The sequence below is a fragment of the Corvus hawaiiensis genome, chromosome 3 (assembly GCF_020740725.1).
Source record: "Corvus hawaiiensis isolate bCorHaw1 chromosome 3, bCorHaw1.pri.cur, whole genome shotgun sequence".
NCBI lineage: Eukaryota > Metazoa > Chordata > Aves > Passeriformes > Corvidae > Corvus > Corvus hawaiiensis.
This window is the reverse complement of record NC_063215.1, coordinates 60,410,510-60,436,804: the sequence shown is the minus strand read 5'-3', so window position 1 is coordinate 60,436,804 and position 26,295 is coordinate 60,410,510. Positions and strand designations below refer to the sequence as shown.

The 26,295-nt window shown below is 37.1% G+C and overlaps 1 protein-coding gene across 1 annotated transcript in view; it reads right to left on the bottom strand.

The window, feature by feature from the left end:
• Nucleotides 1-26,295, bottom strand: part of ESR1 (estrogen receptor 1) — a 162,978-nt gene that overhangs the window by 40,589 nt on the left and 96,094 nt on the right. The window contains 2 exon segments of the mRNA XM_048296803.1: nucleotides 11,016-11,351; nucleotides 23,651-23,767. Of these exon segments, the coding sequence (XP_048152760.1) occupies nucleotides 11,016-11,351; nucleotides 23,651-23,767 (453 nt within the window).

Below are 26,295 nucleotides of genomic sequence, written 5' to 3'. Positions count from 1 at the left end.
TTCTGGTCACTATTTACTAGCTGTACAGTGCAAACTTGGCCCAAAGAACTTCCAGAAGAATTTACTGCCTTCCTGGAAGAGAAAGACAGAAGAACAACTTTCAAAAATATGCACTAGAACTGGCAACCAGCCAGGCAGTCTTTGCCTCCTGGGAAGTAAAGCATCTTGTACCCCAGGGATGGAAGCCAACAAAAGACCCTCTGTGAACAAGGATGCATCTTGAGTTAGGGGGTACTACCTACCTAACCATAAGCCTCCAAGCCCTCACAGCTATGGCATACCGTTACAGAATATGTTGCAGACTAAGCAGGAACATGCAAAGTAGGAGCTGAACATCTATGTACGCAAACAGGATAAAGACTGTAAAAGGTGCCAGGAACTAGAAGATTCTTGCCCTTTGTACAGGAGAGACTGGAAAAGCCCTCTCTGTGTAAAAATAAAGAGAAATTAAATTAGAAGAAGGCTTGCTCTAGAGATGTATGCTACTACTGGCAGTATAGATACATTAATATTTCTTTCCAGCACTATCACATCAATACTTGCCTATTCATTTCTGTTATACTGTCACTCCCACATTACAATTGTCTCAACTATTTTGCCATGAACTGGACTGGCGAACTCACACAAGTTATTGGCAACACAAAACACACACCCAAAAGATTCATTTTTAACCCAGATAAATCCCTGTTCTTGCACAGCCACCCCAAGACAGGGAGAAGTAGAAAGGTAGGAACTGTTCTAGCCAGCACTGCAACTGGAATAAATACTTGTGAAATTACCATCTCACAAAGTATGTCTAAAAATATGTGTGATATTCATAAGAAATAATGCCTTTGTAGCAATCAAAGGAGATTTCTGAAATAGGTCAGACATGCAATACTAATGTAATAGTTGATATTATACGGCAATATTGCAATTTTAGTGCTATTCCAGTCATTGTTTTTAATACAATGAACACACCCAGTTAGAGACTGTCCAGGGTTTTAGCAAACATCTGGCTCTCGTGCCAGCAGCCTGTATAGCCACTTCTCTCTTTGCAGCCATGTTTTCTGAGGGACAGCAGCTGTTGCAGAAGATGCTTCATTAGACTATTGATAAGACTTAATATTCTCTAGGAACATTTTAATTAGCCTACTCTATCACTTTCCATATCTTTGTGAATCAAAGTAAAATTAAATTTCTTGAATTTTGGTTTTCCAAATCAATCTAAACACTCCAGAATATAATTTCACAGGGAACACAACACATTTAGCCTATAAGCAATTTTGAATGGTACTATTCCCTTTGTATATTAAACTTGATTCTGGGTCTTAAGACTTCCTATTGGATTTGGTTCCAAACCAAAATCCTCAAGCTGCAGAGAGAAAAATCACTGAAAATTCTGATGGCATGCATTTTCTTTTTCTGAGATCAGTCTGCTCGCAAGGAGTACCAGATACCTGTGAAAACCACTGGGTGCCTCTGACAGCCTGAGCAGTGCCCCTCTCTGGTGGGCAAAGGGAACCGGACACTGAATCAAAGTCAGGATCTTGATTCCTCCCTTCTGTTGCCAGGACTCCTCAAGAGGCTTAAGAAGCTTTAGGTCTAGACCCAGAGTGCAAGCAAAGTGATAAATATTTCATCTCTATCGCCCTGCTCCAGGACTGTGGCAGACAGTGACATTTCTTACAAGGAACAGAACTTTACATATGGAAGGGAAGGCAATAGTTCCTTTTGGACACTCATAGCTGAGCACAAACTCCTGGAGGAACAAGGCAAATGCAGATTTCTCATCTCCCATTCCACTGTGGGATATTCTTTAACTTTCTTTCACCAGTTCAAATTCACAGCAGTCTGTAACTAGCATGCAGACAAAACAACATACTCTTTACATGCACAGTTCATTTCCTGGAGAGATAATCAAAGAAAACAAATGAGCTGCATAACAGATGTGTCCTATAATGCACCACTGCAGCAATACAAATGGGGTAAGAGCCCATCCAGAAGTCGTCTGCAATAAATCTTTCCTAATTATTTCTATGTAACTTAAAAACTCCTATATATCTAACGTGACGTTTTAGTGAGTGACTCACTTGAACAGAAAACTAATACACATTATATTAAAATAACCTCTAAACTGGAATTACAGCTGATTGTACTCAGAGATGTAGCACTGGAGAGAACCTAAAAGAATTAGGCTGAAGTTACTAAACATCAAGCAAAAAGGGCCAATTTGTGTGAATTATGAGAACAAGAAACAATGGATATGTGCACATGCACATACATATCGCATCAGTGCTTTCCAACAATCGCATATTCTTTTTGTAAATTATTTTCAGAAATAAATAAATCAGGAGGGATCATTACTTACTGTTTACTTAGAGTAGAAATTAATGAGCGTTTCTTGGAAAGCTCCAGGGTTCAGCATAGCTGAAGACGCTAAAACAGATATGTTCATCCAAGAGTGTAAATTACTTATCAGCTAAAGAAAAATAGCAGGAAATGTTTTTTTAAAAGGATCATATCTTTTCAAATAAAATGTTACAGTTTAAATATTTAATTTCCTAAAGTTTTGGCTAAAAATATATAAAGATTATTACTCTGGATGCTCATTTTTGCCTTTTCATTTGCCAAGACGAACAGAATTTCATCTTCAGACACTTACTATCAAGTGAATTTGTATGTTATTGAATGCCCAATGAACTCCAACATATAAGCAGTTCTTGTTAAAAGAATGTTAGCTCCTTCTTACCTGTTTGGTGTCATTTTTCATCTGTCAATATATGTCAAACAAGTAAAAAAGATTACTCATAGTCAGGTAAATTTTGGTTACTAAAAATATTTTTTTGAGACAGCTTGTTGGGAAGCCCCAAAATTCAAAGCTTTGAAATTCAAATATTTCTTACTCTGAAAAGGCCTGAATAGGGCCTTGCAACAGCACTCTGGGTCTTGATTTTAAAACCACTGCGTACAGATGGAACTATGACTCTATAACATGTGGAATAGCAGTCTTAAAAAAATTCTCTTGGTTATGTACTTGCATAACAGCATAACCAGCTGATGTACTCTTCAGAATCTCTCTTCTTCTGGACAACGAAATAAAATCTGGAAAGCTACAGAATTAGCTTCAGGAGTTTGCAAAAAAACTGCTAAGAATGAACAAAAATATATGAAATGTTGCAAGATAAGTATTAGAAAACTCTCAAGGATTTATTTCTGAGCTCACTCAAAGATTTTATAAAGAAATATTCTAAGTGTTTCTCTAACTACTTTTCCTTTCCTAACTCTGCTTCCCTTGATTGAAATTTTATGCAAATACAATGATGCAGTTTGAACACATTCTTGTAACGTCTACTGCCAGGAAACTCCAGGGGAAAGAGTGGGACATAAAGCTCAAACACTATGGCTTGGAAGATGAAATGGGAAAGAACAGTGAGTAAATCACATCCCAAGGCTCTTCCTTTGGCCACAGGAGCAGGCAACAACCAGACCCTTCCACTTGGAAGAGCCCCTGAACAGATCACTGCTTTCAGCAGGAGCCCCAGCAATAAGTAAGAAGCCCAGTATTGAGCTGTTGAATTTACTGTTGGCTCATGTGACTGATTCACAGCATCTTTTTCCTCTGGTCCTCTTGCCTGTGTTCTTTCTTGTCACAGTTGGAGGCTCCTTGTTGCTGGTCACCTTGTCCTGATGTATTTCTCTCCCCTTCTACATCCCTAACTCTAGGGCCTCCCTAGAGTTTGAAAATCCTTGCATTAGGGTACCTCTTAAATTTCCAGTATCAGAGTTGTAATTCAGACCTTGATACTTCTTTCTTCTGTTATAATTTTCTTCCGGTCTTCAGCTAGTGAAATCTCTACCTGTATTTTTGTTTTGTTCTGTATTGTTTACGTTCCTTTACAAGCACTTCTACTGAATTGTTCCTTCTCAGATTTGGCTTTTTCCTGTCTGACACAAGCTCCTGGTGCATATAACATCTCCCTGTCCTTTAGAATCAGCACCTCCACCCTGTCTCTCAACAGCAGACCCCTGTGTGACATTGTCTCATCTTTTTCTCATATTAGAAGCAGTGTACAGGAGGAAATATACCTCATCCTTTTCCTAAAAGCACTACAAGACAATTCTCGAGACAATTTAAAAAGTTACTTGTAAGAGAGGCATTTTCTTATACAGCACCCAGAACCTGGAGGAGGAGCAGGAAGATGGAAAGGAGTGCTTTTTTGGTTTTGCAAATATAGACAAGAAAAACTGAAGATGCTTCCCAGACTAAGAAAACACAGGGATGGAAAGCTTTAATTTCATATTCAATGATTTTAATTTTGCTGCCCCTTATAAGCATTCCATTGAATGATACATCTCAGTCTGATGTTCGAATTCAAATTGTGTTTACTTTATTCCACTGTAAGGTTTGATATGTTCTCTTACATTCATGGTAATTAATTGAAACTTCACAGAAATTAAATTAGCAAAAAGCAGCGATAAAGCAAGATCCAGATGCCTATTTTAATTTCTCTTTTGCTTACAGATTTTCTTCCCCTAAGAAGCAGGGGAGCAGAGAGTATCATTTCAACAAATTAAAGAGATAAGCAAAGGGGTGAGTTTTTTAACATTTTAGAAATCTCCACATCAAGGCTGTTAGGCAAAGGAGAAGAGATGATAAAACAGCTATTTTAAAAGAGTTATTAAAAATTATTACAGGAATTGAAAGCCATTCCTTCTTTAAATAAGTGTAAATTACTGGCAGGAGGATCACTGCCCTTAGAAGCTCTATAAACTTTCCTAAACCTAAAGGGTTATAAACACATACCACTCTCGTCTAAGATTCCTTCCACTGAAAGCAGACTTAATTTTTTTTCAAGGTTTGGTGCCACTAAAGTGCAATATAAAATTGTGGCTATTGGCCTCTTTGCATACTGTTCCTAATTTAACAAACAAAGCCGTTTAGAAGGTCAAATAGGAAAACAGTACCTTAATAAAACAGCAACCTCTGTGGCTTTGAAATAAAGAAAGAAAAAACAAAAAAAACCCTCAGTGCCAAAATGTTTATCTCCTCGGTTCATGAAGCCATAAAATAAGTACAGCACCGTGAATCATCTCAAAACTTCAAAGCCGGTATGCCCAGTGTACCATTTTAGGGCTATTAAATTGTACAGCCACTGTACTCGTAGTAAATAGTTATACGAAATTGTAGCAGCACTGCCAAAGATTTCTCCCTTGCAACAAAATTTCCTTAAAGCTACACTCTTCACCATGAGCTCACTGCATAAGCTCGCAAAGTCTGTTACCACCTCAAGAGGTTCTGCACCAAAAATGTGTAGTTGATTACACTGAAAATGCCAGCCTCATTTTGAAAATACAGTACTCCATATATGACATTAAACTATACACACAGTGAGTGAACAATGAAATACAGTAAGTTAATTCCTTTGACAGAACAGCATTTCTGTAGAAAAGCAGAGTAATGATTTTGCTCATTTTATCAAAGGCCATTTTGAAGGTGGTACTGTATCCCCTGAAATGTTATGCAAGTCAAGAACATAAGAAGGCATATCTTTCAGGAATATGTGATTCAAAAATGAACATTCATCTACACTGATACCTTGCCTACATGTGATTTTTTGTAATTTGTCCCAATTAAATGGTAAAAGGCTCAATTTACATGTAAAGTCTGCCCCACCACAATCTGTTGGCATCCACCTCATGTGCAGCTGTCAGCTATTCCAGCTGGCTGGGGTGATCAAAAGGCACTATCAGTGTCTTACAGAGGCCACCTGGGAGGACTGAAGCCTAAATCCCCATCAGGCCATGTAAAAAGTTAGGCATCCTGAATTTTTTGTTTATGTCATAGGACACTGTACACGGTTTTTGTTCATTTAATCCAGCAAACCCACTTGCATTAGTGGCCAAGGTTTCAAAAAAAAAAAGTTAAAACAAGCTTTTCCATACTTGGCATATTATGAATTGCACTGTCATGGGGGAACCTGGTTCTGACCTCAGATAAAAATCATGTTATATTTAAGTATTGAAGAGATTTTTTGAGGTTATGCATAAGAAGCTGCCAAAAGCTCTTCTTTCCCCAGAATCTGGTTAACATCACCAAGTTTGCAGAGCCAGTTTAAGCAAGTTTGAACTAATGCTGAATTAGTGGCAATAAAGTTTGAGACCAGTTCTTACCTTCCCAGTCAGGGCATATCTGTGGGGATCTGTTAATCCATTGCTTTTCCTATTTTACATGCTCCCCCTATTCCCTGCCCTAGCCTTGGCTACTCCCTCGGTTTCTCCCTATTTGCTCCTGTACCCCAACCCCGCCCAGGGACCGCCCCTGGGCCCCTGACAAAACCACCCCGCACCCAGAACAAGAGGTCTCTCTAGCTCTGAACAGCACGGGAGCAAGATGTGATTAAAGCCATCTCAAACCCTCATGAGAGACCCTTCTTCATCACCACTGCATTGTAACACTGCTGGCTGCCAGAGCCAGATTGTGGGGCTGTCCAAAATGGACTCTGGGATGCGACGAATCGCACGGCCCTAGGAAACCCCGCTGTGCTCACAGGGAGCTGCAGCCTGCTAGGCAGAGTCCAGTGGTTACAACACATGTCTGCAAAGATACTCATCTAATTGTGAAGATTGTCCTCAGCATGTCTTTATAACAGATCTCTGCCTACATGATTCTACCCAGTCCATCACAAATTACATTTTACTGCTCCGTATTGTGGAATAGTTTGACTCTTATCCAGTACATCTACTTAGCTGTTTCTTCTTCCATGCCCACCTATTTCTATCATCAGAAAGGCTGGCTGACCAAAAAGTATTCTTTAAAGCCTACACAGCAAAAAAACTCCAAAAATGTCCCTGAAAGTCTTTACACATTTTTGTAAGCTGTATCTTCATTGCTTTTCTGCTCTGTGGATATCAATTTCTTCCTTCCTCAAATAATGTAGTCGTTTGGATTTCAGTAAAGCTTTTGATACTCTCCCACAGTATCCTTCTGGACAAAATATCCAGCACAAAGCTGTTTTCATACTTTAGTTCAAAGATGAGTAATTACTTTCATCATTAAAAGGTCATTTCATTGATCAACATGCAAAAATAAATATATGAGGATGTTCTTCCAAAAAAGTATTCAGGCTTCACTAACCAAGTAAATTGTGGGGTGGGGCATAGGCTAAAGTGTATGTGTGTGTTTTCAGGGATTGTACAAAGGAATTGATTCAATTATTTCATAACATCATGCGATGGGTGAGCACCTGGCTCATGGGTTGGGCACAAAGGGTTATAGCAAATGGGGTGACATACGGCTGGTGACCTGTCACTAGTGGGGTTCCACAGGGCTTCATCTTCTTCTCTGTGCTCTTCAAGATCTTCATAAATTACTTGGATGCAGGGTTGGAAAGGATACTGAGTAAGCTCCCAGATGATACAAAACTGGGAGGAGCTGTTGACTCCCTTAATGGCAGGGAGGCCCTGCAGAGAGACCTAAACAAGTTAGAGGGCTGGGCAATCACCAGCCTTAACAAGTTCAACAAGGGAAAGGGCTGGATCCTGCACCTGGGATGGGGCAACCCTGGATGTACGGACAGACTGGGGAATGAGAGGCTGGAAAGCAGTGCCATGGAAAGGGACCTGGGGGTCCTGCCAAGCTGAACATGAGCCAGCAGTGCCCTGGCAGCCAGGAGGGCCAAGCGTGTCCTGGGGAACATCAGGCACAGCATCGCCAGCTGGGCAAGGGAGGGGATTGTCCCACTCTGCTCTGCACTGGAACAGCCTCGCCTCGAGTGCTGGGGGCAGTTTTGGGGGCCACAATATAAAAAAGACATGAATCTATTAGAGAGCATGTAAATGAGGGCCATGAAGATGGTGAAGGGCCTGAAGGGGAAGCCGTATGAGGAGTAGCTGAGGTCACTTGGTCTGTTAAGCCTGGAGAGGAGGAGACTGAGGGGAGACCTCATCACAGTCTGCAGCTTCCTCATGAGGGGAAGAGGAGGGTCAGGCACTGATCTCTCCTCTGTGGTGACCAGTGACAGGACCCAAGGGAATAGCCTGAAGTGTCAGAGGAGGTTTAGGCTGGGTATCAGGAAAAGGCTCTTCACTCAGAGAGTGGTTGGACACTGGAACAGGCTCCCCAGGGAAGTGGTCACAGCACCAAGCCTGACAGAGTTCAGGAAGCATTTGGACAATGCTCTCAGGCAGGTGGTGTGACTCAGGGATGTTTCTGTGCAGGGCCAGAAGTTGGACTCAATGGTGCTTGTGGGTCCCTTCAAACATGGCATATCCTGTGATTCTGTGATTCACTATGAAATATGATTTCAACTGATCCACTCATATAGACTTTTTTCCTTGCTTTTCTACATCCTGCATGTAGGTAAATTAAGTCGCATAATGTTTCCAAGGCTTGAGAAGTGTGCATAGGAGAAGCTGTTTCCTGCAACTGCTTTTTTTCTATTGCTAAAAAGCACACTCACTTTTTAGAAAAAAAAATATATTTTTACCCTTAATTCTGAAGCTTGAAACCTTAGTAAATTAGCTGAAAAAATAACTGAGTGAATTTCCACAATGCTGTTGCACCAAATACTTCATTTAACAGAGGAAAATTATTCAGTTCCTCTGTTTATGCATAAAGTATACAAAAATCCTCTCTGATTAAGCAGTATTATATAATTCCTGGTAGTAATGGAGTATTCAATGGCAACGTACTGCAGAGGTGAAAATACAATTTATATTGTCAGACACATTTCCATTAATGTACATGTATTCCCAGTATATTCTAGTAGAAGGAAACTTTGGCAAGCAGAGACCCAATCTTTGAAAGGTGATCAGTACTTCTAATATTTTATATCAGCAACGAGGTACGCCCAACTTTTTCTAGGGACCAAATGAGAGATTAAAAAGATATATATGTTTAAGCACCTAGATCCAAATTCTTGAGGTAGGTAAACAATTGGGCCTGAATTCTTTTAAATCAACTTTAATTTCTGCTTTTGTCCATGTATACTGTTCTCCAGGCCACAGTACCAAGAACCAAGTAGGCATCTAGGACTTTCAGAATCCCCAAACTCCTTTTATTCTCTCTCTCCTGCTTTAGGACTTTCCTTTGGTATAATTGTTTGTACAGTCACTAGTAGATCAAACTGCGACTGGGAAAGGATTTTTGGTTTTTAATTCTAGCCAAAGTTCGACAGTTCTACATAAAACCTCACCTGCTGGAGTACTTATTAATGCATATACATGGAGTCATTAGCCTTGGCTACTCCTTAGGAGCTATTTTTACAATGTAAATGAAATGTATAATACATTGGATATACATAAATAGTTAATAACCTCATACCTTTGATTTTCTGGTGTTAGAGGCTTTCTTTAAATTTGAAGTATATATTGGGTAAACCAGGCAGTTTTTTGATCATTGCCAGTTGTAATCATCTTGTGACAAGCAGTTCTAGAGAGATTTCTGAATAAAAACAAGATCTGGGTTCTCTGACAATGTTACTTCATTTTTAAACACATTTCTATTAATTATAATCTCAAAATCAAAAGGCATGGAAACCAAATATTTCCAGTTGGACAACATAATGAATTTAGATTGTGGTATATTCATGTTGAATGTAAATTAATTTATTTTAACAGACTAAGTATATCTCTAAAAATCAGTAGAAAGGTAATTTGAATTTGTCTGTTTTGATAGTGAATAGCTTTAACACTATGCACGTAGGTTCATTTTTCAAAAGCATTTTTGTAAAGGCATGATGCAAAAAATACCTAAATTAACAGCAGAACCTGCCCATGACTTGAACAGACTGTAGATCAGGCCTCAACCACCGTGACTTTGTCAAGAATAAAATTCTCAAGTGATTTCTTATAAGATACGATGAGAAATTAAACACACACAGGTTCTCATTGGTCATAGCTGGAGCCCACAAAGTGACATATGAAAAGTGGTTGAAAGGGAGCCCTTAAGGACTGGAAAAGACACGGTTATTGATTTACCAGGAACACTCTTGCCAAGTTTAAATGAAGGAAAACATAAAAATGGCATAACCTGGGTGTAATTCTTTTGAGGTAATGCGGGTGAGAGCTGTGTTAGTTGTCTCTAGCATCCCTTCCTAAAGTAGCTGCATAATTTTAATTAAATAAATGGCTACAGTAAAAACTTAAAAGATCAGAATCCCAGTGAATTATGAAGTATAAATTACCTTGTATGCCAGTATTTTTACCAAGCTAAAACTACAACATGTGCAATAAATGTCTTATAAATTTTAAAATCTTAATTTATGAAGAGTATTTGTGTAGACTGGCACTTTGAAAGGTGATGAACTTTAACTAGAAAACTACTCTCTCATTTAATTTATATTGATTAATTGAACTACATGAATGATATGTAACATACAGTCAATAAAAAATTCCTTTTGGAAAAAGACAGAATCATGGTGTACCAAAATGATAAAGATAAAAAAATCTAGTTCTATTATGAAAAAAAAATCATACTAGAAGTTTTATTCTGGACTTTTTTTTTTCAAATCCAAAATTCATGAAAGATCTTTAATTCACAGTCAAAAATAGAACCCGGCAATTAAATAAATCATAATAATACTTATGGGCTTACTAGTGATGCTGAATTTATCACTTACATTACATGTATAAGAGTAACCCTTTACTAAAAGGATTAAAATAGTTAACATAATTTGATTAGATCAAATTGACTATATTTGACTAATAATCTCTTTTAACCTTTAATTTTGCTGAGTTTTGTCTGGAAAAAAAAAGTTTATCAAAAAAAAACTGCCCAACATTCTACAGAGTGGGGAAAATACCTTTTCTTAACTAAATCTTTCCTCAAAAATCATTTACATTGCACTGTAGTATTTTATTGACAAATATAACATAAAATTTGATTAATGTTGTAAGTTTTGTTAATGTATTTATACTTAAATGACCAATTTCAATTAAATAAGAATAGGTAGTCAGAAAATCAGTATGTGGGGGTTTCTTTTCAGTTTGTGTTCTACAGGTTTTATAGTTGACTAGGGCTTTTTTTTCCTTACCTGGAACTCTCTTTGCCCAGTTGATCATGTGCACTAATTCTCTGTCTGCAAGGTTGGTCAACAGGGTCATCATAGAGGCTTCGTTGAATGGTCTGTTTGGGTCATATTCAGAATAAACTAAGGGTGGCTCCGCTTCCAGCAAGGCACTGACCATCTGTTCTGCCGTCAGGGACAGGGCTGGGCTGTTCTTCTTGTTATGTTTAACCACCAGTGGACTTGTCCAAAGGGTGGGAGCTCGCAGCTCTGTTGAAGAAGCCTCCCCATTCCTGGAATCCTGCTCCTCTCTTTGGCGTTTTTGTTTCATCACTCGCCCACCTCTGCGGTCTTTCCGAATTCCTAGAGACACACAAGAATATAATGAACTCCTTTCCTTGAACTTAAGTATTACATACACTTGGCTTAAGCAACAGCAGATGCTTTTGACAGACCCAGGCAGCATTGACTCGATTTATTTTCTGAAGACTTCTTCCTATATAGGGAATCTTACAGCAGTAATTGGACAGAAAAATTATTTTTAAAAGTACAGTGTCAGGAATAGTGCACTCCTTCCTAAAATTCAGATCAGTTGGGCTCACACAGAACTCTAGACTACTGACACTGTACAGCTGCCTTAGCCCCACAAAAGGAAGTCATTGGGAATAAATAAGTATTTCTTTACAGCCCAAAACTTCAAAGTATCTCCCAACCTCTAACAGACCCTTATTCTATAAATGATCATCAATAAATTAATGATGTTGCTGGGTCAGATGGATCACAGAAGTAGCTCTCAAAACTACTTAGAATATTTTGCTTAAGGTCACCAATTATTTCAATTAAACATCACCCTATTACTGAGCCAGTAATCTTCATAATTATATAAAAACCACTTAAGAAAGTTCCCATTATAAAATGAGCTTATACAGCAATAAAGAATGCCATTTAAGTAGATAAACGTAAGTACAAAAAGGAGACATAATTGCAACCTCAGATTCTAATATGGGAGACCCACTGCCAAAAGGCTGAAATAACCACAACAGAAACAGAAAATTGTTATTACTGCACATTTCTGCAGTGTGCTTTGCACTGTCTGACCCTGAACCTTGGGATATTATCAAGTCAGCCATACCAATTCAAACAACGTAAGACCTCTACAGTGGAACAAAACCTTCCTTTGGGGAAAGGTTACAAGAAAAATATGGCGATAAAGCCCACGTGGGCTCCAACCATAGAGGGAAGGTTAAGTCTGGCTCTAAGTGGAGGAGTTACAGGCATTCTGAGACTGAGTCAAAAACTTAAATCCATCATCAAGTGGAGGCAAGGGAGGACAACGAAGTAATAAGGAAAGCACACAAGGAATTGAGCTATGAGGAGAGGGCAGCTATGATGCGGTTTATTCTGGAGTTCTCATGCAACATGAAAAAGCAGCACTAATCACAGTTTGAAAAGCAAAAGAAATATCTACAGAGAATAAAGATGCAAACCATTCAAGCAATAGGGAAAACATTTAAAATAAAACCAAACCAAACCAAAAACATTTGCAAGCAATCAATACAGGTCTTTCTAATGGTTGGGGAAAGGGAAAAACAACCTTTGCTCAGATCTCTTCACACTACAAAATTTTAAACCTTTAGAATCCCAGTCTTTGTTGGCAGTGTTTCCATCTCACATACAGCATGCCTTCATTTAGATCTTGGATCCATCAGCAGGTGTCCTTTCTAGCCTCAAAGAAACAGGGACAATCTTTAGATCTCTTTTCCTCTTTCTTCAACTATGGTGAGATTTCCACTGAATTAGTATTTGGATATTAGGCATTTTATGTCCAATTCATTCAAAATGTAGTAGGCTTTGTGATTCTATTCCATTAATCTATTCAGATAAAGGGAGTTCAATAAAACTTTCATCACTCCTATTACTTAACCTATCTACATTTTCCCATTCCCTAAACTACTTCTAAGCCAAAATTCTCAAGTGCATTGCTGTTCCCATTTTTCAGTCAGCAATACCAATCTTTCCTACCACTAAAGAGTTTCTTTTAAGGAGAGGATGGGAGATTCTTGCTCTTCAGAAAAACACAGGACTTATTCTGGCAAAACGTCATCGTGAAGATACTCTCACTGGTAACGTCCTTGCAATACTCAGTAGCAGGCATGCTCCATCTGTAACAGAGATTTTTGTTGTATGCTTTGTATCAATGTAATGTTTCTGAATTAAACTTGCCCTGTGAAACATGTAGATATAATCACATGAACGAGCCCTCATGGTTCACAGAAACTAAAGCATTTGTTAACTTTCTCACATTCAAAATTTTATGGCTGCTCATCTAGAAATTTTCTTTCAAAGAGAAAGCATCCTTGTGGTCTGTGGTGTTCAACATACTCATAAATAGATGGGCTGACATAATTCATAAACAAGAAGTTGGGGCTAGAAAAATACTATAAAAACATCAGATAAGGTTAGCAAGTAAATAGAAGGCTAGAAATTACTTGGAAAGGAAGGGAGGACAGAACAACTTCATAAATCACAGAGTTTATTATCGTGAGGCACACTACAGTGAACACTGCATGCAGGTCTGTTCCTCCCAAATTAAAAAGAGATATAAAAATATACAAAAAAGGGATAAGAGAAAAACAGATAAGATGATTTGAAATGTGAAACAACTTTGGTATAAGAGATATCTAAACTGACTATATCTGCTTGGCCTGCAAGCCAGATACAAGACTACGAAATCAGGAATAGCAAAAAGATGAATAAGGTACAAAACACTAAAGCTTCTCTTCTCATACAAGAAGGTTTCAAATGAAAATACCCCATGCAAGGTTCAGGACAGACAAGAAGAGGTTCCCTTTCACACCATGCAGAAACAAAATTGACAGTGTGAATCAAGTAGAAGGTGGTATAGTTAGAAAGCTGTAGGCCAAATGTGATAGAGAACAGAATCAATTAAAGGTTAATAAATATAAGTAGGGCAACATCAGCATTAAGTCTCCATCACATAGCTTACTGGAAGATCAGAGTTTTTTTGGCTTTGCTTTTTATTTAGTCCAGGCCTGCCTTGTTAAGTAAATCTAGAATGTGATGAGGATTTTACATAACAGAGGAAAGGTGGCAAATGTAAGCATATTTAGCTGTTTACAAATAAACCAGATGCTAAATAAGAACAATAGTTTTATTTTTAATTCATCTGAAAGTATACCACTGGTTTTTCTTCACCTTAGAACAAAAAAGTGGTGCATTAAGCAAAGCTACACATAACCAGTTTGGAGGAGGATGCCCCCCACAAATTTATTCTTGTATTTTTATTTTGGGATTTTTAAAAAAATCAACCAACCAACCAACAGTAGCAATTTTACTGCTGGATTTTGTGGAGACTAAATCTGAAAAAAAAGTCAGTAAGAGTATGCATTCCTTCTGCATTACATCACCAGCTTTTATGATAACAGACAAAAAGGTCTCTGAATCTGTAAAAGTATCATATTCATCAGAGATTTATAGAACTTACTATTAACTCTTTACCTAACCCCTAGATGAACAAGCAACATACTTACTCATTTTCTTGGACTAAATAGGAGTGAGAATCTCTCTGAAAAAGTCAAGTGCTCCCAAATCTCCTTCAACTTAATCAAATTTTGTCTCTGTTAAATAGAGGTAATAGTGATGCACAGTCTCTAATTCCAAAAAAGGCAACCCTATCGAGCTACAATTTCATTGCCAAAAGTGCAATGATCCTGTAAGAGTTTTTAAATATGTGAATGCATCAATTTTGATTTAACAGTTCAGCCAATAAAGGGACCTGAATTGTCAAGTGTTATGAAAAACAATATTCTAGCAAAAATTGAAGTATTATGCATCTTGCAAGAGCTCTAAAACAATTTCCACGATTGGAAGAGCCAAGATTTTCAAAGGTAGTTTTATAAAACTTCATATGCAAATTCAGTCAGACTTTCAGACATGGAGACAGGTTTCAAAACTGCTAAGTAATTATAGAATCAAATAATAAGAACCTGATCAGCAATACAATTGCATCTGGACAATAAAATTGCATATGATGCTCCCATGGCAGGGGAGTTGGAACCAGATAATCTTTAAGGTCCTTTCCAACTCAAGAGTCTATGAGTCTATGATTGTGAAAGAAATATTAACCATATGAAATACTTCACTAGTATTTTCCCACGTCTTTAAAACAAAATAAAAAATAAATTTCAGATTGTTAAAACTAAAATTCCTAAGTTAAAAATGGATTGAATGAGCACTGAATCTCAGCCATACAACAGCCATTTTTTTCCTCCCTACTGCTAATAACAAAGTTCCACCTCATACCTTCATATAAAATACTCGAGAATATTTAGAGGAAGAAAAGGGGGAGACCAAATAGAATCAAATTTGCTTGGCTGTGTGTGAACTACAGAATAATGCATTTTAGATTTGAAGATATATGTATAATCTCAAATTCTATTCTAGTTAAATATATTCCCTATGAGCTGCTTTATATAATATTCTTCAATTTCTTTCTTACTAGAAATTTTGCCAATCAACAGTTTGTAGCCACACTTGAAGGGGGAGGGAAATCATGGCAGGAAGACGGCTTCTTTTTTTTTTTTAAATTCAAAAGGGCAGCAAAAAGATACACCTGTGATTGGTTTTGGAAATGGTGATGGGTAAATGGTTTACCAGCTAACTTCCCAGTCTGGAACAACCTTTGACCCTGAGGCTCTTTGTCCACACTTCTGCTCCTTGTCAGCAGACCCCAGATAAGAGATATTTGACACTTCTATATACACGCACAGCCTTGTAGCATTAACAGCTTATAATTTTGTCAGTTTGTCAAAAGAGTATTTCAAATGTATTTGGAAACAGCTTCTCTTCTAAACAATGTTGTTGCTCTTCAAGACCAACCTACATCATTGGCATCCTGTTGAAAATTGACAGAGAGAAAGAATTTCTATTTTAGAGAGAAAGAATCTCTAGTGTTTTGTAAAACAAACCCTGGTTGACAATAAAAGACAAAATGTATGTGGTAAATAAAAGATATTATAAATAAGAAGGTGTCTGTCAGAGCCGCAGAGTGTCAATTGCCCGGCTGATGATCAGAGCGTTAAGGGAGAATGCACAGAACAGGCCATGGCAGAGATGCCACACAAATCCTTTACACCAGTGTTCGCAAAAGAAGAAACCAGATTTTCCTACAACATACACCTACATTTCTGAAATTGAAGTTGGGGTTGAAGAGGCCAGAAATTCAAAAGCCTCTCTTCAAATGCCCAAGTATGGGAAGGATTTACTAAACTCTTGGGAGAAGGCCTCTGGGGCTCAGTCCAGGCTCACTTCGGTGTCACTGCTACCACTGGCAAAAGTAAGGGACTGCAGAAGTAAAACAGTGTGAACAAGCCAACAGTTCCCTTACGGACACAAACCCGAGTGTCTAAGCACAACTGGGTTTAGGGTCCAAAGGGTGGAGGCAAGCAAGGCAGCTGTCTTTTAATGGCCTCTTATGGCAACTTCACTTTACAGATAGGCCTCATTAGGCACACCTCTGCTGAATTCAGTAGCTTTATAAAGCTTCATTGGAAATAAAACAGAATCCTACAGCTTCCTTTAAAACTTAAGGTCACTGTAGCTGCTATATGTAAGTAGCATTCAATAATATAATTTCATTCTTGATTTATAACAGATGGAGATTGCTGAAGCTATGACTGTGATGTAGGTTCTAATATTATAATGTATCTCAGCATAATAGTCCTTCCAAAGTGATTTTAAAAACCTTTGAGATTTTGAGAACTTTTCTGCTTGATTCTCTCTACATAAATATATTATTTGGTCACGGAAAAGGAACACCACTTTTGAAATTCAAATTCTATTGCCTAATAAATACTTCTTTCGAATATGATTCAGACAATCAGCCCCTTATTTAATTCTCACTTCTCTTTCAGAAAATGAAACACAAATGTAAATTGTGCTGAAAACCCAGGTGTGTTGACAATTACTTTAAATGAGAAACATTGTCTGAAATCTTCTAAAAAGATTAATCAGAATTTAATGTCTAATCTCAAACACACCTCCCCAGGTGACAGTGCTTAATAGCCTGATTTCTGACAAGGATATCTAGACACTCAGTACTATAAATAAATAATGGTCTGTGCACCTGGATGTTACAGTCTTTTCTACTCCTGAGTGGATGAATGCTGTATGTCTATTTATGTGAGTGGGGATTTTTTCAAAAAATATCTCTTATCCTTTTCCAAACTGGATCTCTTATCCTTTTCCAAACTCCTCTATAATCAAGACTTCCTTCTCTTGGAGACAGAGGGAGAGAGTAGTCACAGTCAGGGTTTAGATTCAGATACTCAGGTTCAAGTCCTGGCTCTGCTCCCAGTTTGCTCTGTGACCATGTCACATGACATCTCAGTGCCCCAGAACTCCTACCAACTAGAATGCAAATCATAAAACTGGTCTTCCGTGTAAACTCTTAAAGACATGGTGACAAAAAACCAGCTGTTAACAGGCAAACAAATGTCATTTGGGGTCTCGACTATTCATAATGCACAGTTTGAGAACCAATGATCTATTAATTAAAGATGAAGGTGTGAGGCATGATTCATCCTAATCTGTATTATTGTATTCAATCTTTTGCAGTCATAGCATGTTTTAAAGAGCATCTGAGGACACGTAGAAGTGAAACAAGAGAAGTTCAATTAATCCATCATTCAAATGAGTCCTTTTCAGTGCTGACACTCCTGATAAAATCATACCAAGTTTTGGTTACATTAAGTATGGCAACCACCCCATTTCTAGACAATATTTACAATGAGCCTATAGACATTTCAGGGATCACAATAAAGCCTTTACAGGAGCATTCTCTACCTTTACATCAACCACGATTTGGGAAAGGAAGTCGGTTTAGGACAATCAGTCCAGTGGTATGAATCTCAAAGACAATGAGAAATTTTAATTGCTGCATTTTAAAAATTAGTTAAATTAATTGGGTATTGAAGGTGTTTGGCCTGATACCAGGACTAAGTGTTAGAACTGAACTGCAAGTGTCTAAACCAAGAGAAGAACTGGAATCATACAATCATAGAATCATGAAATGGTCTGGGTTGGAGAGGATCTTAAAGATCATCTAGTTCCAACCTCCCTGCCATGGGTAAAGACACCTTCCATTAGACCAGGTTGCTCAGAGCCCCATCCAAGCTGGCCTTGAGCACTTCCAGGGATGGGGCAATGTGTCTGAGCAACCTGTTCCAGTGTCACAACACCACCTTAAGAGTAAAGAATATCTTCCTAATGTCTCATCCAAACCTACCCTCTTCCAGTTTGAAGCCATTACCCCTTGTCCTACCACTAAATTATCTTGTAAAAAGTCCCTCTTGAGCTTGCTTATAGCTCTAGTACTCTAGGAATTACTCAAGTAATGAAAAAAGTATTAAAAGGCCAAGTGAATGTAAACAAATATACAACTATAATCAGCTTTACAATCTCAAATAAGTGTTCAAGAATTATACATTAAAAAATTCTGCAGTATTATTTTTTATACATATCCAGTTATAGCATATAATTAAGCATAAGAAAATTTGTCCCATTTTGTCCCATTTCCACCTGACTGCAAAAGGTCTTAACCGTGTAAAATTTCACCGTTGAACCTGCTTTGAGCAGGTGGCTAAACAAAAGACATCCTAGAGTTCCTTCTAGCACAGATCATTTTATGAAGTGGAAGAGCAAGATAAAGCATTTTTGGCAAAGATGTTCACAACAATGGTCTCTCTTTCTAACTTTGGGGGCAGAACACAAGAATATTATATTTTGGTACAATTCAATGGCAGTGATCTACTTTGTATGTTTGCAAAGAGGAGAAAGAAACATTTCACTAAAAATCTGATTTCATTTCCACCTTTTCTCCCAGAAAACTGCTGTAAACTCACAAAATTTTACTTCAAATATACATGAGTACATGATTTCAGCCCAACAATTACAACTTTAAAAAGTTCATTTCCTCATACATTTATCAGGCCCCACCTACACAGTTATTTGGCTGAGTACAGAACAGTATGTCTAATAGGTATCATTGAGGTTCTCCTTGAACAAACCTGACTCATTCCACATCCACAATCCATTTTCCTTCTTTCACTAATTTCTCTTTTAAATAAAATATTTCATTAAAAGATAATTACATGAAAATGTAGAAGGTCTTGAGCCTGTCCAGTGGTTGAATCAGACATCAATTTACTTCTACTTTGGTAAATGATTTTAATAACTGTCTAGCCTCTTTACATGAATAAATATAGAATTCAGCAAGGAGGCACAGCTCCCTCCATTTAAAGACAAAAATCAGCAAGGTCCTGCTCTGAGAGGACGGAAAATTTGTTTATTCATTTTCCCTGTAAAAATGTATCTTAAACTTCAGCAAGACTGTCACAGTGAACCAAACTGGATTAGACCTGGGTAACTAGTTCATAAGAATGTAAGAGAAAAACTGGAGCCTGGAGACTCCAATCTATAGGAGTTAATGAAAGTTTCTACAGTCAAATGTCATGTGGTTTTAGCACCCTGTTACAGCCAGCACAGAGTTTCACCCCCTTGGCTGTACTGCAGTAATTTCTGAAGTGTTCTCAGATACTTTGTGAGAGTAACACTGAAGGATGTAGGCTTCAAATGTGCTATAACACTGTAATTTCATTACCACAACAAAGTACACGGAATCTTCTCTCAACAGCATGAGATTTCAGGCTGTTCAAACCCCATGTCATATACATAATCACCATCTGGACCTAGCACATGAGCACTCAAATCCTTAATGGCCACATCTCCTATGATTTGATGTTGGGAAGCCATCAGCATTCGACAATTGAAAGAATTATGTAGGTGTCAGGGTGGTTAAACATGGCAAAATATCAGGTAAATAATGGATTTTTCATTAAGATTCTGGCATTTAACATTATGGCAATTTTTTGCCATAGCCATGAATTCCACTAACATCCTGTTGCTCTGATCCCACACAGCACTTAATGATAAATCTGTCTTGTCACTACATTGAATGTAGCACACTAATAACTAGAAACCTCATTCACTTACCACACTATAAAAATAATTAATAAAAAGCAATAAAGCAAGGTGCTTTTGCTTTCATAAAATCAGGGTGTTTGGAGCCAAGTCATCAGAAAACCTTTAAAACACTGGAGAAAGGGAAAACTAGGTCTGTATTGGAGCACAGATCACCTGCACCTTACATATGGTTGGAGCTTCAGGGTTGCAACTGCTGTAACAACTCCACTTGGAAGCTGGGACTCTCCATCATATGAAAGTAAGTTGAAGTACACTTCTCCAAACCAGACTAGAAACAACCTTCAAGGCATCAGTGGATTGTAAACAAAAACAAGGCTACTCTCCCCTGCTACAGAACAGAAATAAGAGGGAGGAACAGAAATAAGAGAGACATGACAAGAATCTTATTTAATGTGTCCACTTCACGTACAAACGGGGGAGCACAGACTAAATAATAACATATAATTTTAAGGTCCTTTGGGTTTATTCAGAAAGAGAGAATGAAGCATTTGGACAAGATATAACAGCTGTAAATTACACCTCAGATGGCAACTGCATCAGCAGAGAGTCTCACAGTCTAATTGTCTCTTGAAGCAGCACAGTAACAGATGCAGAAGGAAGCACTTGCAAACACAAGAGGAGAGAAAGAAAATAACTCTTCAGTACTGAAAGAAGTCTTTAAAAGACACAAGAACAGGGAAGAAAAAAAAAATCAATAAAATTTCCACAGGAACTCATAAGAGGAACTCATAAGTAAATGTTCCTACGATACAGTTCAAGGGCCACTTGAACACTGCATTTTTTTCTAACTAAAGCCTCAAAAACATGTTTTGCTTGTGTCCACTCTACTAAAAATAATACATATGAACTTTTTCATGCTACATTAAGTGACCTTCTGTGAGGAAAACCTCAGCAACCATATTCTATATCCTATGTTACTCTATATTCTATGTTTAGAATTAACCAGAGACATTTAATGAAGATTTTATATACCTTTCCCAATATTTACTGAAAGTCAATATTTAATATCAATTATTACTTGTATCACTTAAATGGCAGATAAAAGTCAGAAGTTGGGAACTTTTAGTTTATTGAGAAACCTCAGCTAATTTAGTGGAGAAGAAAAACCTGAGATTACTTTTAGGGGAAAGAAAGATGTTTTCCACTGTATCTGAAAGTTGTATCATCATAAGCAAACTGTGGAGATAGAGATAAAAGTGAGATTAAGACACAAATGAATATTCAAGTGTATGATAGAAATGCCTTAAAAAAGGCAAATCCTTCAACATGAAAATTAGGAGATTATTTAAACTAAAAGATCCAATCACAAGAACTAGGAATTATTAGAGAACAATGTGAACCTTGAGCTGACCACAGAGCTACATCATTTAAGTATGTTGAAGAAAAGTTCTATTATATCTATTAAAAGAAAATCTTCATAGCTCTCCTCAGAAAAAATGAGAAAAAAAACCAACAAACTTTTAAACATTGTGACTTAAAAGTTAACCAGATGGCATAGCAAGAATATTCACTTAACCTTTATCTTCATCTGAGAGAAATGTGACAATTATAAGGGTCTAGATTTAGAAGAAAGTTTTTTCTTCCCCCCCATATCTATGTGGACAGTAGGGGATTAGTAATGACTCCAGAAGAACTTTGAATGTTTTACTTCATCTACATTAATTTCACCTTCCCTGAAGTCATCTGCAGGCATGACAGATTTATTACTTGTAACTGAGGGATCTTGAGATTTTTTTCCAAGACTTCATAAAATAATATTTTAAAACTCTTGCCTATGAACCAGTGATGGACTTCATGCATTATTAGTAGTACTATAAGAGCAGATAAAATTTATGCCGATCCTGATCTTCTTCTTTGTAAACTGTGAGTTTAGTTTCTTAAAAAAACCCAAAAAAAATCAAAAAAAAACCAACTAAAACAACCACAAAACTATTTTTGAACTGCCAGTTCCTGCAGTCACTATAGAAATCTTACAACATTTTAAAAGGAAAGGATGAAATCCAGAGGAGTTTTTTCAAGTGAGAACCACTGTATGAAATAAAGATTCCAGACATTTATATTTGTAAGAAAATTTCGGCAGAATTACAGTATTTCTTTTGGACTACTTTAATCTACAAAATGCTAGTTGAGAAATCTTTACAATTTTTATGAGAGTAAAACAGTTACATATAGAATAGTCAGAAACCTATTAGAACCTGCATCTTAGAGAAGAGATATGAAAAACATAAAACTGGTATAGTGGATTATTAATTAAATACGTGTAAGCACAATTGGATGTAAATGTGCCAAATGAAAAATGTAATGCCATCAACATAATGCATAATTATAAATCCTAGCTATGATCTGCCATATGTCAAAGCTAAATCTGCATGGCATATTCATATATGGGATTCTCTGGTTTTAGTTTGCCTTGCCTGAAGTTCTAACTTCTCTGGATCATAGCTGTGACATTAACTACATACACTTTGAAGAGTTCTAGCCACATAAACCAGGATGTTCAGATCAATAAACAAAATCTCATTAAAAAAATCAACTACTGTCTTAACTTCTAGAAGCAAAAGGAGATTTTATATCTTCCTCCTGCTTGCATCCCAAAACTGAGATGAACAAAATCAGTCTCAGCCCTTTCCTAATCCTTGACTTGAGAAAAATGCAGGTCCAACCTCAAAGTGCAGCAACTGACCGGTTTTCCTTTAGTCTTTCCTTTTTTCTCCTAAGATTTCCAGACTTGGCCTACCTTTGCTGGACTTAAACATGATCCTTTGTTGTGGAAAGGACAAATGTGATGAGCTACGCTTCTCTCATGCTCCAGACTTTCTGTGGCATAAGTAAGCGTTAGGTGTGCCAAAGAAAGGGACAACCAGTCTGTAATCTAAACTAGCTGGTTTACACAAAAAAGACATGGGATCTAATCTTTTCTCTGAGCACGTATTAGTTTGCTAAATTTTTCCTGTAGATATAGGTTTCCATACAGCTACTTATTACTCTCTATTAATAAAAGCAATATGAAATTTTTAGCAGGCTACAAGAAGACATCGTTATTACACATGTTCCAGGAAAGTGACATTTATCTCAGTTCTTATAAAATGAGTAAGCCTTTAATACTGTTGGATGAAATTAATTCATATCTAACATATGTGTACAGTTCCAAAACAGAGGAATTAGCTTTCACTTCCAGGTTTCACAGAACAAGAATTACAAATCCAGAAGTTTATTTAAATGAATATGGACTGATTTGAGACTACCAATGTTCGTCACACTGAACTGCAAAAGGCTGCAAAATCTTGGGTTAAATTTCGTTCACCAGGATCCGAAGCCTGAGAGACCAAAAATACTGAGTTAAAAATAGTAAGAGAGGAATTCTAATTCTATTGAAATCAATGTTCCTATTATTTTTGATGCAAATTTGGACAAGATAACATGATATTTGGGAGTTTTTCATTTTTTATTTAATAAAATAATTTTTATTTAATACACTTCAGCTCAATAAAATCAGTGGCTTCCTTCTTTAGTTAGAAACCATATCAGCTACCTGAGGAAGTTAAAAGGCAGGAAGGCAGACAACAATGCTAAAGATTTGTTGATGGCTGTGTACATACCACCTTTCATCATTCCCACTTCATAGCATTTTCTCAGTCGGCAGGCCTGGCAACTCTTCCTTCTGTTCTTGTCAATGGTGCACTGGTTAGTAGCAGGACACATGTAGTCATTGTGCCCTGTAAAACCAGAGGGAAAGTAAGGACATAGTTATACACAGACATAACAAAAATTACTATAACATCTTGGGAAAAAAAGTAGTGTTGCCATCATAACCTCTCATAAAAATGTTGATACAGATTTTGAAACTAACATCTCCATGCCACACATTTATTGGCAAGTTCTTTGAATAAAAACTTCTGTAGACTGATTAAAATAGTGAACAACTAAAGTAGCCACAAAAGAGGATAGATTAATATGAACAAGTGCCCTGACTTCCTTGCTCTTAGGCTGAGAAATACAATGCCATCTGGTTTTGTGTGCCTGTGCTGATGTTTAACCAATAGACTACATAAAATGAGGTTTACAAAATTAAAAAGGTCTATGCACAAAAGATTTTATCTACCACAGTCTGGGGCAGTTAAGAAATAAACAACAACATAAAAAAGAAGCAACAATGCTCAAATGATTGATTGTACCTCAGGGATAAATCAGTTGCTAATCCCAGCTGCAAATCTATTGACATGTGCAAAAACCTTTTGACATGACAAATTCTAAAATTACCACATGCTGAAACCAAGCTTGTTACTGGTATCTTCTCCTTCAGAGCTCATCTTCCTCGTTTACTACTCTCTACATCTCAATTCTCGTAACAAGTATTTTTAGCATACCATTTTTGTTACTGCCAAAAAGCCTCTATTCCAATTTGCTCTTAAAAAATGAGTGCTTAAATCTGCTATAAAATTATTTTCCAACCATTGACAAAGGTTAGCAAGGATGAAAAAGTCTCTTCAGAATTATCTCATTGGTGCTCTGTATTCATGTGAACACAGCTAAGGTACAGTACACACATGCAAAAAAAAAAAGAAATTACTGCAGAACTGTTTGTTCTTTCTTTGAGGTCAAGGGATCAGCTTGAGGTAAAGTAGGGTGGAGGTTAGACAGAAGCCTTGGTCTCATCAAATTATCTATCCTTGACTACAAATTAGAAAATAGAGTAAAAATTACTATCAGATTACACCGGAACATCTGCTCTCTAATGCTGCATAACTGGGATCTCATCAAAATAAGTAGCCAAACTGTAAACTTGTTAATAGGGAGACAGATGACTATGCACTGTCTCAAATGCAGAGAATTATTATTTTTTTGGTCTACTCGACAGAACGACATAATACTGGAAAAGTCTGTATCCACATGCTTTGCTCCAGCACTGCGGTAAAAAGGTACAACTGAGCCACCACCTCAACCCACCGTGAGAGAACACTTTAATTTTCAGTTCCTCTGGTAGAATACAGACTGTTTTGTATCTGATTCAAAACCTTTCACATGTAAGGAAACAAAAAAAGTCAAGTCAGAAAGAAAACAGCCTCCACCATGTATGCAGTATCTACAGGGAAAAGGACCAGGAAAAGAAAGTCATATTTTTAACAAAACACACTTATATTGAGTCACACTAAGCAGCAGTGGAATATCGTAGCACCTGGCCTCAACCACCTGGCTTGTTTCATTAGCCAACTTTGGAAATTGCATAAGATAAAGATGGAAAACCTTAATTACTCTTTTTTAAAAACAAAGGAATACTTTGAAAGAATAGCTAATCTTCTTCCTCATGAAGTTAAAAGTTAAATTCACAGGGTGAATGAGTGTAGGCTTTGAAATCAGCTGATAATTCAGAACGTCATTTAGGTCTCTCTAAAATAAGCAGATAAATGTTACCACTTAGGTCGAAACTGAGAACATGCTTACCACCTTTGCTGAATTGGCTGACATTCATAATATTCAAAGGTAAAAAAAAAAGAAAGATGACAGAGGTGACTACATGCAAAACCCAAAAATCAAGTGGAATCAGTATCATTAGGGCAGCCATCCTGTTTTTGCTGTGCTTATGTGAGTGGTAACCTTCTCCTTGGCTCTGAATCTGTATTTCCTTGTGCAAACCGCAAGTGCTTGGAAATAAGCATTTGACTTGTAGAATAGTAGGTAAAATAATCCTATTTGTAATAGAGCTACAGTTCCTACATTCATATGGTAATATTTGTCCTTTTGAAGAGTTTTATCATGAATTTGCCATTTAAATGTTACCATAATTATTCTCTTTTCATGCACATGATCTGCACCTTCAACAAGACACTGGTCATTCAAAGTGCTTGATAGACTTCACAGAATAAAGAATGTAAAATTTGCCTTCAAAAAGAAAGAAAGATCTGTGTGTGAGGGGCATTCTTCAGATTATGAGTGTCATAGTAACATCATTGTTTAGCCTTTCACAATTCCCGTTCATCTAGGAAAAAGATAATGCATTTATTATTTCTCTTAATTTTTGGTTTAGTTTGACCAACATGCCTTCAGAAGATGGGAAAATACGTAAGCAACCAGCAGAAAATGTTTGATAATTTGAGTATACAGTAAAAACTATTATCAAATTAATCAGGAAAGAAGAAAGAAATGAAAGGAAGAAGGAAGTCAGGAACCTTTCCTCCTTGTCCACAATACTATCAGATTTCAAGCATTTAGCTGCTAGAAGTGAAAAAAGAAGTTTCCTTTGCAA